Genomic DNA, 16,606 nt, shown 5'->3' with positions numbered 1-16,606 from the left:
ACTCCCCCTGTATAAATAAAGGTTAAAAAAAAAAAAAAAAAATCTTTTCTGATTTCACACTAACTATGATGCACATGCATTGCAAGACAGGGTTAGAGAGACTGTAACTGAAAGATCAGAGGCTCAATCCCTTTCACAGTGAAAATATAGCAATTAAATAATCCAAAAAGGTTCATAGTGTCTACACTTTACGTAGATTGATAGGTTTTCTTTTATATCAGACACAGGTTTGTGTTCCTACCTGACATGTTTCGACGGTAATACTTCCGTCTTCTTCAGAGGTGTCACTAGATGGTGTGTGACGTGTCTTTAACAGCTGATGTTGTTTACAGAGGCGTGATCGTCCTGTCAGATTTGACAGGATGACCACGCCCCTCGCTGTCATCTCGCCGTTTGAGAACGGTGCTCCAGGTGGTGGAAAGCATGTAAGCCCCCTCGTCCCGGTTCATCGTCGTTTGCGCCCGCTTCCTAGCACCGCACCCAGGACAACAAACACCAGCGCTGGATCATGGAGGCAGTGGAGATTAGGAAGCGGGCGCAAACGACGATGAACCGGGACGAGGGGGCTTACATGCTTTCCACCACCTGGAGCAGCGTTCTCAAACGGCGAGATGACAGCGAGGGGCGTGGTCGTCCTGTCAAATCTGACAGGACGATCACGCCTCTGTAAACAACATCAGCTGTTAAACACACGTCACACACCATCTAGTGACACCTCTGAAGAAGACGGAAGTATTACCGTCGAAACATGTCAGGTAGGAACACAAACCTGTGTCTGATATAAAAGAAAACCTATCAATCTATAGCAATTAAAGCCACATGCACTGTAAAAAGTTTCCTTGAGCAAGACCTTGAACCAGAATAGCAAATGTTTCTATTGTAATTAATCTGTGTCAAAGATACACTGTACAGGGCATTTGAATTACATACTATTCTTTCACAACAGCAGTATGTATTATAATACCACTATATATTCTTTCTGATATAGATCTAAAAGATCTAGGCTACATTTTTGTTGTTATTTATCTTTCATCTATAATTTTTAGATCATTACATTTCTCATCTAACGTCAGAGGTTTCTGGTCTAATTCTAATCCAAAGGGACAATAGCCACACAGACACAGCCACACAGAGAGAAATATACTATCAAAGAACAACTCGAATAAGAATCAAATACTTTTGACTTAACACAAATGATTATGCATAAACATTGCAAGACAGGGTTAGAGAGACTGTAACTTTCACAGCGAAATTAGCAATCGAAGTCACCTGCACTGGAAGAAAATCACAGTGAAAGCAGCATTCAAAAGTCACCTGCACTGGAAAAAAATCACAGTGAAAGCAGCATTCAAAAGTCACCTGCACTGGAAAAAAATCACAGTGAAAGCAGCATTCAAAAGTCACCTGCACTGGAAGAAAATCACAGTGAAAGCAGCATTCAAAAGTCACCTGCACTGGAAGAAAATCACAGTGAAAGCAGCATTCAAAAGTCACCTGCACTGGAAAAAAATCACAGTGAAAGCAGCAATCGAAACACAATGAATGCTTCACCATTAATGATGCAAAGATGATGGTTATATTTTAGATTATAGTACTCACAAATCAATTACGTGACCAAAACATGGGGGGGGGGGGGGGGTTTGGGGGGGGGCAGTTGGTTGCTCCCTGTATAGATCAGATCTGATTCCAGTCACTGTACAGCCTCTCTCTATAGTATGTTGGCCTCACAGGAGTCAGGCTGCAGTATCTGAAGTGTAACAATCAATTTAATAGATTTTCTAAACCAGGGATAGCAAAAGGCATAGATTATAGGGTTTAGGCAGGAGTTAAGACTGAACAGCCATGATGTCACAAACAGCTTAATCCCCATGGCAGGGCTGATGATAGAGGCAATGAAAAATGGAGACAGACATACTACAAACACAACTACGACAATACCAAGAACCCTGGCTGCTTTCAGCTCAGATTTCTTAATCAGATTTCGTGTGTCAGGCACAACATGGGATTGGCATTGCATGGCACGAGACTGAGACACCACCACCGTAAATACTCTCACATACAGAACTATGATGACAGTAATGGGAATGATAAAGGTCACAACAAAGTCACCATATGCTGTGTTGTTGCTGATCACCATTACACACTCTCCATAACATGTTTGATACCTGCCTGGGTGTACGTGGATATAGATAGCAGTATAGATAGCAGAAGAGGCCCAACACAAACAAATACAGATTTTGACATTTCGCAGAGTGATAAAGATGGGGAAATGCATAGGGTAACAAATAGCTACATAGCGGTCAAGTGATATGAGCACCACGTTTCCAACTGAGGCAGAGGTAGTGATTATTATGGAAGAGTGAAACATTACACACACAAAGTGACCAAGAAACCAGCAGGACTCTCTTCGAAGGATTGCAGGCAGTAGCAGGAGGCCCACAAAGAAGTCTGAGACAGCCAGGGAGAGGAGGAGGAGGTTGGTGGTGGTTTGGAGCTTCCTGTGAGAGGATCATCATCCATATAAACATCAATAATTGCAGTCATATATTTCATCACCAGATGTAGTCGAAATCAAACATTAATAAAATACAAAATCATTATTTCATTACTTATAATTGTACCTGTAGTGGGAGATGGAGATGATGACCAGCCAGTTGAAAACCACAGTGAACAGACCCATGGGGAGCATCAGAATGTACATGAGCATGGACTCAGACTCAATCGGCTGGGGCTTCATGCAGGAAGTGTTGAGGAGCTGTGGAAAGCAGAGATCACCTCCTCCCAGGGTCTCCATCATCAGAGAGAGAGAGAGGAGGAGAGGAGAAGCTGCCCAGGTGTGGCAGCGTTCTAACCAAAGCTCTCGATGATACAGCTGATAGTATCTCTCTTCTCCGTTTGCCCCTCCCTCCCTCCCTCCCTCCCTCCCTCCCTCATTCTCTGTTTCTGGGAGACTGATGTCCCTCGCCATTTGCATCATCCTCTTCATCTCACCATCATCATCACTCTTACTGCTGCCCTCCCTTTCCAACTCTGGGGCGCAACAGGTGTTTTCATACTAATGTGGATGGCAGAATAATGATGGGAATTGTTATCATAGTCAATAATGTGCAGTCCTATTCAACACTGTCTAGCCTAGAAAGGAAATTCAACTATAGACGGTTTTAACTTGACAACAAAAACATTCTAAATTGAACCCCCGCTCACTTCCTGTTGCAGTGTTTGCTATGGACATAAAAGAAAAAAAAACATTCAAGTGCAGGACTGACCATTCCGTGAAAACCATCTATACAGCTGAGCAGCGAAAACAAAAATAACGATGTCGAGTGAATATTTCTGCAGTTTGCCGAATGCTGAGAAAAAGGAAGTGCTGTGGGGTTGTGCTCTGGTGAAAATCGTCTAGGCAGGCAGGGACTTCTGTTGCCATGCAGAATACATACAGGATTTGGACTTAGATCAGGGATTGCAGTGGTGTTTGTGGCAGTGAACCCAGATTTGGGCCGTTTGAAGCCCAATTTGGGCCGTTTGAAGCCACATTTGGGCCGTTTGAAGCCCAATTTGGGCCGTTTGAAGCCCAATTTGGGTCGTTTCAAGCCCAATTTAGGTCGTTTGAAGCCAGATTTGGGCCGTTTGAAGCTAGGTTTGGGCCATTTGAAGCGCAATTTGGGCTGTTTGAAGCCCAATTTGGGCCGTTTGAAGCCCAATTTGGGCCGTTTGAAGCCAGATTTGGGCCGTTTGAAGCCCAATTTGGGTCGTTTGAAGCCAAATTTAGGTCATTTGAAGCCAGATTTGGACCGCTTGAAGCTCAATTTGGGCCATTTGAAGCCCAATTTGGGTCGTTTGAAGCCCGATTTGGGTCGTTTGAAGCCAGATTTGGGCAGTTTGAAGCCCAAATCGGGTCGTTTGAAGCCAGATTTGTTGCCATTTGAAGCCCAATTTGGGTCGTTTGAAGCCACATTTTTGCTGTTGTGAAGCCAGATTTTTGCTGTTTGAAGCCAGATTTGGGCCGTTTGAAGCCCAATTTGGGCCATTTGAAGCCAGATTTAGGCCGTTTTAAACCAGATTTGGTCCGTTTGAAACCAGATTTGGGCCGTTTGAAGCCCAATTTGGGTCATTTGAAGCCCAATTTGGGTCATTTGAAACCAGATTTGGCTCGTTTGGAGCCCAATTTAGGTCGTTTGAAGCCAGATTTGGCTCATTTGAAGCCCAATTTGGGTCGTTTGAAGCCCAATTTGGGCCGTTTGAAGCCCAATTTGGGCCGTTTGAAGCCAGATTTGGGCCGTTTGATGCCCATTTTGGGTCGTTTGAAGCCCAATTTAGGTCATTTGAAGCCAGATTTGGACCGCTTGAAGCTCAATTTGGGCCATTTGAAGCCCAATTTGGGTCGTTTGAAGCCCGATTTGGGTCGTTTGAAGCCAGATTTGGGCCGTTTGAAGCCCAAATCGGGTCGTTTGAAGCCAGATTTGTTGCCATTTGAAGCCCAATTTGGGTCGTTTGAAGCCACATTTTTGCTGTTGTGAAGCCAGATTTTTGCTGTTTGAAGCCAGATTTGGGCCGATTGAAGCCCAATTTGGGCCATTTGAAGCCAGATTTAGGCCGTTTTAAACCAGATTTGGTCTGTTTTAAACCAGATTTGGGCCGTTTTAAGCCCAATTTGGGTCATTTGAAGCCCAATTTGGGTCACTTGAAGCCAGATTTGGCTCGTTTGAAACCCAATTTAGGTCGTTTGAAGCCAGATTTGGGTCATTTGAAGCCCAATTTGGGTCGTTTGAAGCCAGATTTGGCTCGTTTGAAGCCCAATTTAGGTCGTTTGAAACCAGATTTGGGTCATTTGAAGCCCAATTTGGGTCATTTAAAGCCAGATTTGGCTCGTTTGAAGCCCAATTTAGGTCGTTTGAAGCCAGATTTGGGTCATTTGAAGCCCAATTTGGGTCGTTTGAAGCCAGATTTGGGCTGTTTGAAGCCCAATTTGGGCCGTTTGAAGCCAGATTTGGGCCGTTTGAAGCCCAATTTGGGTCGTTTGAAGCCCAATTTAGGTCATTTGAAGCCAGATTTGGACCGCTTGAAGCTCAGTTTGGGTCGTTTGAAGCCCAATTTGGGTCGTTTGATGCCCAATTTGGGTCGTTTGAAGCCAGATTTGGGCCGTTTGAAGCCCAATATGGGTCGTTTGAAGCCAGATTTGGGCCGTTTGAAGCCCAATTTGGGTCGTTTGAAGCCAGATTTAGTGAATATAATGCTGATGCCATGATACATGTTACCTAATTGTTCATTAATAGAAACATCAACATTGCCTAGATAACTGCAAGTATAATATGAAGTAAAACCAAAAACATGCCTCTGCTGTACAAACGCTTCACAGCAAACGTTATTTAAGGAATAGTAATCAGATCGTGCATACTGCGTTATTCTCCACAGGCTTAAAGCCCCAATCAGTAAGATTTTTGACATTTTTTACTGTAATATAAGAGCTTTTTAGTCATAGGACATGGTAGATTGACTTGTAATAGGGAGACTCTCGCCTTTATTTATCCCACACCGCCCTCCATTGGCCAGCCCTGGGACTAAGCAAGTTGTCTGCCACGTCCCGTGGCAATAAAAAAGAAAAAAGAAAAGGATGCGCGCATGCACTGTACAGCGGGAGCGCTGTCTTCATGAAAAACAAGGAAGTAACTCGATTCGGATTTGCTACGAAAATGATGTTTCACGGAACTATGGATTATTATTTCATCACGTGGTGAGTACCCGATGTCACAACATGTACATAGAGCTTTCTGGCGCTGTGTTTTGTTGACTTTGAACGGCAATATCGTTATCGATACTAATGCACGCAGAGGGCGCAGTTTCTCTAATAGCAAAACCTGGAAAACTTACTGAATGGGGCTTTAAGAACTACACGTCATAACAATAACAATAATAATAAACATTGACATATTCTCAGTTTCATTAAAGATCTTCCTGTTTAAGCAAGCCCCTAGACATGGTAGTAGTGTGTTCTGCTCAAGCCCCAACCTTCATTTCTGAAAAATTAGGCCAACAATGGTTTTAGTCTCTATAGCCTACAGCCAAGTGTTGAGCAATGCAAAACTCAAGGCTCCAACACAAGAGTCCAGAAATTAATGAGTGACTCTGTCCATATTTTCATGGTTCCGAGCTTCTGGAAGGTAAAGAGGGCTGTTATAGCGCCACCATCTGGTGGATTGGTGTCATTTTTTCGGGGATAGTAAAAGACCCCTCTGGGAACCTCCCTACAAGGTTTGGTCGCTCTATGCCATATGGTTTCTGAGATACAGCTAATGTAATGCAAGCTTTTGCCAGATTGATCTAAACCCAATGCAAGTCAATGGGGGAAAAAATGGCGCTTAATGGCTAATAGCGCCCAAACCGCTTGACGAAATCCTTAGCAAAGTCATAGCACACCTATCCTCAATGAGCCGCTCATTTTGAGGTCTGGCATGTCTATGTGGCCCGAAAACTGTGTGAGTTATTACGCGCCAAAAAAGTGTTAGATATAATAATACGAAGATTAGGAATATCAAAGGTTGTGCCTTGCTTTCAGCAAGCACAATAATTATTAGTTTTATCTGGGAAACGGAAGGTGCGATCGTGATTCCGGGCCTTGCCCTCCTTCATTTTCCACCCCGAGTCCAACACCGCCATCCGTGAGTCTCTACGAGTTACGGTTGCGGAGATACATTGCTGTAGCGCCCCCTATAGGCAAACTATAGCGCCCCCTACAGGCGAAATTACACTTTCTTTTCTGAAATTAGCTCAGAAGTGTCAGTGTCAATACAATACGTAAAGCTGGCCATAATTACAATGAATCAGCACTTCCTGCCGCCCTTCAAAATAAAATAATTTAGAAGGTACAGGTACTGAATGCTGCTATAGCGCCCCCTAAAGGCGAAATGACACAATATTTCTCCTATAGGCTCAGAGTACATCCTTCCACACCTGGACCAAGGTTGGTTAGGATCGCACGTTGTGTTCCAGAGTTATGCCGATTTTGTTGAAATAGGCCCCACCCACAGAACTTTGGAAGTCGATTATATCGCAACGGTGCGCTTTTTTCAAAAAACATGAAACAGTGTTGTGCAGGACACTCATCACATGATGTGTGCTTTGGTTTGGTGAAGATTGGACAAAGTTTCAAGGAGAAATGGCAAAAAAAACTGTTTTGGACAAAATGCAAAATGGCGGAAAATCTAGTCTGACGGAAATGGGCGTGGCCTAGATCAGTAGATGCGGAACGAAGCAAGGAATCCAGGGAAAAAAATATTTTAAACGAGAACCCTACGGTTCAAAAGTTATGGACCAAAAGGTAAAGAGGGCTGTTATAGCGCCACCATCTGGTCGATTGGTGTCATTTTTTCGGGGATAGTAAAAGACCCCTCTGGGAACCTCCCTACAAGGTTTGGTCGCTCTATGCCATATGGTTTCTGAGATACAGCTAATGTAATGCAAGCTTTTGCCAGATTTATCTAAACCCAATGCAAGTCAATGGGGAAAAAAATGGCGCTTAATGGCGAATAGCGCCCAAACCGCTTGACGAAACCCTTAGCAAAGTCATAGCACACCTGTCCTCAATGAGCCGCTCATTTTGAGGTCTGGCATGTCTATGTGGCCCGAAAACTGTGTGAGTTATTATGCACCAAAAAAGTGTTAGATATAATAATATGAAGATTAGGAATATCAAAGATTGTGCCTTGCTTTCAGCAAGCACAATAATTATTAGTTTTATCTGGGTAACGGAAGGTGCGATCATGATTCCGGGCCTCGCCCCTGTTCATTTTCCACCCCGAGTCCAACGCCGCCATCCGTGAGTCTCTACGAGTTACGGTTGCGGAGATACGTTGCTGTAGCGCCCCCTATAGGCAAACTATAGCGCCCCCTACAGGCGAAATGACACTTTCTTTTCTGAAATCAGCTCAGAAGTGTCAGTGTCAATACAAGACGTAAGGCTGGCCATAATTACAATGAATCAGCACGTCCTGCCGCCCTTCAAAATAAAACAATTTAGAAGGTAAAGGTACTGAATGCTGCTATAGCGCCCCCTAAAGGCGAAATGACACAATATTTCTCCTATAGGCTCAGAGTACATCCTTCCACACCTGGACCAAGGTTGGTTAGGATTGCACGTTGTGTTCCAGAGTTATGCCGATTTTGGTGAAATAGGCCCCACCCACAGAACTTTGGAAGTCGATTATCTCGCAACGGTGCACTTTTTTCAAAAACCATGAAACAGTGTTGTGCAGGACACTCATCCCATGATGTGTGCTTTTGTTTGGTGAAGATTGGACAAAGTTTCAAGGAGAAATCGCAAAAAAAAACTTTTGGACAAAATGCAAAATGGCGGAAAATCTAGTCTGACGGAAATGGGCGTGGCCTAGATCAGTAGATGCGGAACGAAGCAAGGAATCCAGGGAAAAAAATATTTTAAACGAGAACCCTACGGTTCAAAAGTTATGGACCAAAAGGTAAAGAGGGCTGTTATAGCGCCACCATCTGGTCGATTGGTGTCATTTTTTCGGGGATAGTAAAAGACCCCTCTGGGAACCTCCCTACAAGGTTTGGTCGCTCTATGCCATATGGTTTCTGAGATACAGCTAATGTAATGCAAGCTTTTGCCAGATTTATCTAAACCCAATGCAAGTCAATGGGGAAAAAAATGGCGCTTAATGGCGAATAGCGCCCAAACCGCTTGACGAAACCCTTAGCAAAGTCATAGCACACCTGTCCTCAATGAGCCGCTCATTTTGAGGTCTGGCATGTCTATGTGGCCCGAAAACTGTGTGAGTTATTATGCACCAAAAAAGTGTTAGATATAATAATATGAAGATTAGGAATATCAAAGATTGTGCCTTGCTTTCAGCAAGCACAATAATTATTAGTTTTATCTGGGTAACGGAAGGTGCGATCATGATTCCGGGGCTCGCCCCCGTTCATTTTCCACCCCGAGTCCAACGCCGCCATCCGTGAGTCTCTACGAGTTACGGTTGCGGAGATACGTTGCTGTAGCGCCCCCTATAGGCAAACTATAGCGCCCCCTACAGGCGAAATGACACTTTCTTTTCTGAAATCAGCTCAGAAGTGTCAGTGTCAATACAAGACGTAAGGCTGGCCATAATTACAATGAATCAGCACGTCCTGCCGCCCTTCAAAATAAAACAATTTAGAAGGTAAAGGTACTGAATGCTGCTATAGCGCCCCCTAAAGGCGAAATGACACAATATTTCTCCTATAGGCTCAGAGTACATCCTTCCACACCTGGACCAAGGTTGGTTAGGATTGCACGTTGTGTTCCAGAGTTATGCCGATTTTGGTGAAATAGGCCCCACCCACAGAACTTTGGAAGTCGATTATCTCGCAACGGTGCACTTTTTTCAAAAACCATGAAACAGTGTTGTGCAGGACACTCATCCCATGATGTGTGCTTTTGTTTGGTGAAGATTGGACAAAGTTTCAAGGAGAAATCGCAAAAAAAAACTTTTGGACAAAATGCAAAATGGCGGAAAATCTAGTCTGACGGAAATGGGCGTGGCCTAGATGAGTAGATGCGGAACGAAGCAAGGAATCCAGGGAAAAAATAATTTTAAACGAGAACCCTACGGTTCAAAAGTTATGGACCAAAAGGTAAAGAGGGCTGTTATAGCGCCACCATCTGGTCGATTGGTGTCATTTTTTCGGGGATAGTAAAAGACCCCTCTGGGAACCTCCCTTCAAGGTTTGGTCACTCTATGCCATTTGGTTTCTGAGATACAGCTAATGTAATGCAAGCTTTTGCCAGATTTATCTAAACCCAATGCAAGTCAAGGGGGAAAAAAAATGGCGCTTAATGGCGAATAGAGCCCAAACCGCTTGATGAAACCCTTAGCAAAGTCATAGCACACCTGTCCTCAATGAGCCGCTCATTTTGAGGTTTGGCATGTCTATGTGGCCCGAAAACTGTGTGAGTTATTACGCGCCAAAAAAGTGGCAGATATAATAATACGAAGATTAGGAATATCAAAGATTGTGCCTTGCTTTCAGCAAGCACAAATGGTGGTCTCAACCTAGTTTCAACGACGCTTGTCGCCGACCGGTTGGCTCGGCAGCACAGCGACTTACGAAAACCACCGACCGGGCGTGGCCGCAGCGATACGCCGGCGCTGGGTGATCGACCAATCCGGCATAATTCGGCGCGCTGACTCAGCATTGAGATTTGAGAAAAACCCCGGAGCGGCTTATGAAAATCACCGTCCGAGCGTGGTCGCAGCGATACAGTGGGCGCTGGGTGACCGACCAATCCCGCATAATTCGGCGCGCTGAATTGGCATTTAAGCCAGACAACCCCCCTTTTAGCTTTAATAAAGAAAACCCCCCCCCCTTTGCCTAAACCCCCCCCCAAAAACGGGAACCCCACAGAGGCTGTTCAACACCAAACACTTTGAGTAGTCTACTGTACTTACAGGCTGTTCAACACCAAACGCTTTGACTACAGGCTGTTCAACACCGAACACTTTGAGTAGTCTACTGTACTTACAGGCTGTTCAACACCTTAAACACTTTGAGTAGTCTACTGGGATCTGAATTAGTGATTTGCAATCACCACGGCATTTGCCTATTGGAGTCGTTACTACCGCTGGCACTATTTTGCCAAAGCGCTGCTGGCGCTATGGATTCGGGGAGTCCACCACCAATGAAATGCGAAGTAACAAGCTATTGCGAGGAATGAAGGAATGGATGCCAATGTGCTTACCATTTGAAGCCTAGGGGAGGAGAGATCTTTGGGCAGACAATATGGTGGCCTGCTCTGGTCGGATGTAGGCCGCGTAGGCTGACGAGGACCAGCGGCCCATCTGTTGCAGGGAGGCGGAGGACACCCCTTGCACGGCGGCCGATGTGGCCGCGCCGATCCTGAAGGAGTGACTGGAATAGTGCTCCGCTGGGAGGTCACACATTTGGAGGATCCGCTTGAGGTGAAGAGTGAACCAGGCTTTTGTCATGTGATGGTGGGGCGAGATGAGGAACAGAGGGGCAGATGGGCCAGTCTGGGGTCGAATTTCTAGTTGCAGGGCAGGTAGGTGCATGGAGAGTTGCAGGGCAGGTTGGTGCATGGAGAGTTGCAGGGCAGGTTGGTGCATGGAGAGTTGCAGGGCAGGTTGGTGCATGGAGAGCTGCAGGGCAGGTTGGTGCATGGAGAGTTGCAGGGCAGGTAGGTGCATGGAGAGTTGCAGGGCAGGTTGGTGCATGGAGAGTTGCAGGGCAGGTTGGTGCATGGAGAGTTGCAGGGCAGGTTGGTGCATGGAGAGTTGCAGGGCAGGTAGGTGCATGGAGAGTTGCAGGGCAGGTTGGTGCATGGAGAGTTGCAGGGCAGGTTGGTGCATGGAGAGTTGCAGGGCAGGTTGGTGCATGGAGAGTTGCAGGGCAGGTAGGTGCATGGAGAGTTGCAGGGCAGGTTGGTGCATGGAGAGTTGCAGGGCAGGTTGGTGCATGGAGAGTTGCAGGGCAGGTTGGTGCATGGAGAGCTGCAGGGCAGGTTGGTGCATGGAGAGTTGCAGGGCAGGTTGGTGCATGGAGAGCTGGAGGTGGGTCGGCTGCTGGATGGAGGCTGCGGAATGCCATTTGCCTAGGTGAGGAGGGATCTTTGGGCAGGCAATATCGCGGCCTGCTCCGGACGGATGTAGTTGCAGGGAGGCGGAGGACGCCCCTCGCGTGGCGGTCGATGTGGCCGCGCCCATCCCGAAGGAGTGGCTGGAATAGTGCTCCGCTGGGAGGTCACACATCTGGAGGATCCGCTTGGGGAGAAGAGTGAACCAGGCTTTTGTCATGTGATGGTGGGGCGAGATGAGGAACGGAGGGGCCGACGGGCCAGTCTGGGGTCGAATTTCCGCGGAGCGGGCCATGGAAGCTAAGGGGCAAAAGGGAGAGACTGTGATGATCGGGATGAAACTTTAGATGGGACCGGGTCGCGTTCCGGGAGGGGTGAATGACGCCGGGCATGTGAACTCGCCAGCGCGGAGGAACCCATAAAAGCTACTGCTGGCGCTAGACCGGGTCCAGTGACTTACGCGCACGCGGCACTGGAAGGGGAACGCTTGTTCAAAAGGCTTACTGCGGAGCATTACTACTGCTGCCCCTGCTTAATTCTGAGCATTACTACTGCTGCGTGACTCTGGAAGAGGAACGCATATTCGACCGGCTTACTGCGCAGCATTACTACTGCTGCGTGACTCTGGAAGAGGAACGCATGTTCGACCGGCTTACTGCGCAGCCTTACTACTGTTGCACCTGACTTACTTCGGAGCATAACTACTGCTGGCGCTATGACTTTAGCACCCCCTGGCGCTATAATATGATATGTAATATAATGATGCATTTAGGATTTTACTCAGGATGATATATAGATAATGATGCATTTAGGATTTTACTCAGGCATCCAAGATGGACAAGTGCTAGCCATATGTTTGTAAGCAGTAATGTGCTCGCTTTCCGTGCTGTTCTGAGACAGTTTATTTACAGTTTCATGCGTCGACTTAGCCAGTCAGAGAATAGAGTTACTATGGCCCTAGCAGGTGCCTGCGCAAAGTGACGCAAGATTTATGTCGCACTTCTGGAAGCACTGGAATAGCTGCCTGTATGTGTTTTAAACCTATTTGTTGTGTGGTTTTATTTGGTTTTATTTCTTTCTTATTGTACTGTCTGTGTTCGTGTGCGTATTTTATATGGACCTGAGTCTGGAATAAAGTTTATATATATAACTTTAGCACCCCCTTGCGCTATACCTTCGGGGAGAGCACTGGAAGGGAACACTTGTTCCGCGTTCCACCGACTTGCTTCGGAGCATTGCTACTGCTGGACTATGACTTTAGGATCCTGGGTGCAGGCAAGGGTGAGCGCCCCAGAGCAACAGGCGGGAGGACAATTACGCAGGAAGAATATCTCTGCTATGGAAGGGTTAACTCGATGCACGACACCATAGGCTCACAATAAAGGAAAGGTTTGTTCTCAAAGTCAAAGTTACAATACCACCAGGAACAGACGCACAGCTTCCGCCTTACTCACTCTGGAACACTGAAGACTGTCACTGCTGGCAATCCTTTAGTAGGGAAGACGCGACTTGATTGTCCCAATTTGCCACAGCTGTGGCAATTGTCCGCAGCTCACCGGCAGACCGGAAGTGAAGGAGAGAGAGCGCACATTACTGGGTACCAAAGTAAAAGTCACACCAATAAAATAATAAAACATCCCGCTGCCCTCTTTACATTATTATAAACCGAACATCAAAAATAACATCTCCACCCTCTTTGCTTTGCTCATAGTCTTCAACTAAACCCTAAATATCGCAGTTTAAAACATATAAAACACATTTTAATTTAATTTGAATTTAATTGGTGCTGCAGCACCATAAGCACCCCCACTTCCCACGCCCCTGGTCACCACTTGCCCACAGCCATCCAATGACAATCATGAGACTTAATCTTCTTGGATTTTTATTTTATTTTATTCTGATTGGTCTTAGATTTGTGTCATAGTTCTGTGGAGGCTGACATGAGCCCGACCCATTTTATTTTTTATTTTTTTTAGGGCCCCTTCATACTGAGGGCCCCTGCCCAGGTTGCCCATAGGTAGATCCGGCCCTGCCTGTGTAGCATCCTGGTTAGTTGCATCAGTCAAATAAAATTATCCATGCAAATATATGCACAAATTTAAAGGTCATGTGAGTATACAAGTATGGATAATCTCATGATGACGACAAGTTAGAAAACATGCTCTTCTCCCTAGCCTAGAGTAACCACTTACTGAATGTCCAACAATGTTTCTTTCAGGCCTCTTGTGTGTCATATCCGTCAGACTCTATATCAGTGGTTCCCATTGGTGCCGAGGAACACAACTGATCAAATAGAATCTGAATATCAAATCAGCAATTGCATGAAAATGTCAGAGAAGTTAGTTAGACACATAGCTGCAGCGAACGATTACATAATGAGAGATATTTCTCTGAAAAACACATCTGATATACTGTACTTGATGTACAGAAAATCAAATTTATAACCTGTGTGACAGATAAATGGACAATATTTTGGAGCTCCCCCTAAAGGTCTCAAAGTAAGCTTTCAGGGGAGGCCGTGTCCTTTTCAGGGTAGCCGAGCTCCCCTTAGCTCCCCCGGAATTCGAACCCTATCATGCAAATGTAATTCTTCAATTGTTTGTGTGGTATGGCTCCATCGATGGACTCACCACAACCAAGACAGACTCACAGAGAAACATGAAGACAAGAATCATAATGTCTCAATTTGAGATGATCCGAGTGTGTTTCCAACAAAACTGACACCTGTGTAGCAGCATGGTTAGTTGCATCAGTCAAATAAAACTACTACTACTAATAAATCAGTACTACTAAAACTACTATTCTTCTGAGAGAGTGTCCAGGATGTTTCTTTCAGGCCAAATCTGTCTCATGTCTGCCAAACTGGTTCCCATTGGTGCCGTGGAACACAATTGATCAAACAAAATCTCAATATCAATCAATATCAAATTACCAATTGCTTGGAAAATGTCACAAAAGTCTGATTAGACAAGGCATACACAGCTACAGTGAAGGATTAAATAATTAGAGATATTTCTCAGAAAAACTAATCTAATATACCGTACTGTATTTGAATAACAATGAGTTATCCTATAAGAATAGCAAAATGTCTGTGTGTGAGCACAATTGTGTTTGGCCACAGCTTTGCCATTTTATGTGCAAATCTTTACACTTCCTGAAAAATTCAGGAAGTGATTATTTGTGGTATTTTTATATAATTAGGGCCCGAGCACCGAAGGCTGTGCAAATTGTAACGCAAAGGATTATTATTTTCCTCCAAATGAATAGCATTTTTGAGGGGCTAAAGGTGCTCGAAAAGTTAAGAAACTTTGCACATGCGTCATTGCGTCAGTGTGAAGTGGTGAATTTTTTTTTATTTTATGCATGTGGGAAATGGTTATTGCATTACTGTACAATAGGGCCTTCGGTGCTCTGGCCCTAATTATAAAAATATATATAATCTTCTGATTCTGGCCATCTCCAAGCCAGCAGAGAAGGCCTTGTTGGCCCTGAGGGCCCACCTCTGAGTCATTGAGTTGAGGTGATTGATATCTGACTGCAGGGGTACAGCATCCTAAACTGTAACTCCTTTGCTCTCTTACGTAGGGATATGTTGTTTGCATGATCCCACACCTCTACCCATCTATCTCAACCCCAAAATCATCAGCCCATGTATCTTTTATTTTAATAGTCTTACAAAGTGCCTCATAGCAGTACAGTAATATACTGTACATTTTATAAAGTAATAGCTCAATTGGTGAAATTTCCAGGATAAAACAATTTCTAATTTGTAGATATCTTAAACAAATGTCTGTGCTAATTTATGTTCAGAGAGAGAGAAATCAGTGTGTTTTTGTATAGTTTATGTATATACGTTATTTTTCCCATTTCCCATGTTGAGCTTATCCTGTTTGACAGTGGTTATAGTCACAGGCAAACATAACAAGGGAGCATTGTTGTTTTTTAGTTAGACCACCATACCCTTCAAATTGTTCTTCTTACGCATTCTTCTAACATTATTACATCAATTCCAGCAACAAACCCTGTTTTATCTATATTAACACATTAAGTGCCAGAGACGACCTAACTCGTCTTACATAATCCAGCGCTTAAGTGCCAAGGACGAGCTAACTCGTCTTACATAAACATTTTTTTTTTTTTGACGGTGGTACATCAATCAACAACTTTTACATCTTCGAGATCACTATTGGAGCAAGATAATGTGTATAATCTATTTTACCGACCCACTAAGTGTTGACAGTGCTCCCCCAGACGACCGAAATCAAAGAAAAAACTGCCGCGGGACCAAGCCGTTCAAGGAAATGCCGTGGCGATTTCACAGTAATCCATTCAAGACTTGTCTTGCCTGAGAGCGGCCGCGCACCGGCAGCAGCACACAGAGAGCGGAGAGCGATTTGCAAAATAGATCATAGGTGAAACACACTTTGAAACACCTCAGAAAGGCCAGAATCAACATCTGCCCATCGCCCACGCATTCCCCGGCCCATCTTGACTCGCACAAGGAGCGTCTGCACGCAGGCAAGCAGGCAGGCAGGCACACAGGCAGGCAGCAGCAAAAGCGCTTCTGACACGCCCGCTGTACAGCCAGGAGGACACAAGACACACGGAGGGAGGAGTTTGAATGAGAGGGGTGTTTCCTGTTGTTATGGAGGAAATTACTGTTCAAAACTATTGTTTAGAATGTCTGACGGTCTTACTGATGCCAAAAATGAATGGTTAAAGTGACTGTTTCACAAAAAGCCATTTATCTCTGAATAAATTTCCAGACGCTGAAACCATGCTGTACTCAACGGCTAATATCTACATAACTACTAACTCTGCAAACTAACTCTTTTAGACAGAGAAAGCACACATTCTATTAGTTATTTTTAGATGATTGGTGTTCATGAATTCTTAACAGAAAAGAATCCTCGTCTGTTTCTAAAATGAGCCAGAATCGTCAAAAACACCCCTGGCACAACTTACCTACAGGAATGAAAACATGGCTGGCATTCAATGTGTTAATAATATGTCGGAGGGTCT

The 16,606-nt window shown here is 44.9% G+C and overlaps 1 protein-coding gene across 1 annotated transcript; it reads right to left on the bottom strand.

The window, feature by feature from the left end:
- Positions 1-445: 445 nt before the first annotated feature.
- Positions 446-11,879, bottom strand: LOC310781656 (trace amine-associated receptor 13c-like; the record flags this gene model as incomplete). The annotated part of the gene is made up of 5 exons (XM_083642255.1): positions 446-501; positions 1,939-2,498; positions 2,622-2,755; positions 10,857-10,918; positions 11,603-11,879. 5 exons carry the CDS (start codon positions 11,877-11,879, stop codon positions 446-448), a joined length of 1,089 nt encoding a protein of 362 aa, XP_083498381.1.
- Positions 11,880-16,606: the final 4,727 nt, after the last annotated feature.

Source organism: Poromitra crassiceps (genome assembly GCF_964638095.1).
Source record: "Poromitra crassiceps genome assembly, chromosome: 8".
In the NCBI taxonomy this organism is placed as follows: domain Eukaryota; kingdom Metazoa; phylum Chordata; class Actinopteri; order Beryciformes; family Melamphaidae; genus Poromitra; species Poromitra crassiceps.
Note: the sequence above shows the minus strand (reverse complement) of the source record. Positions and strands in the feature narration are given on the sequence as shown.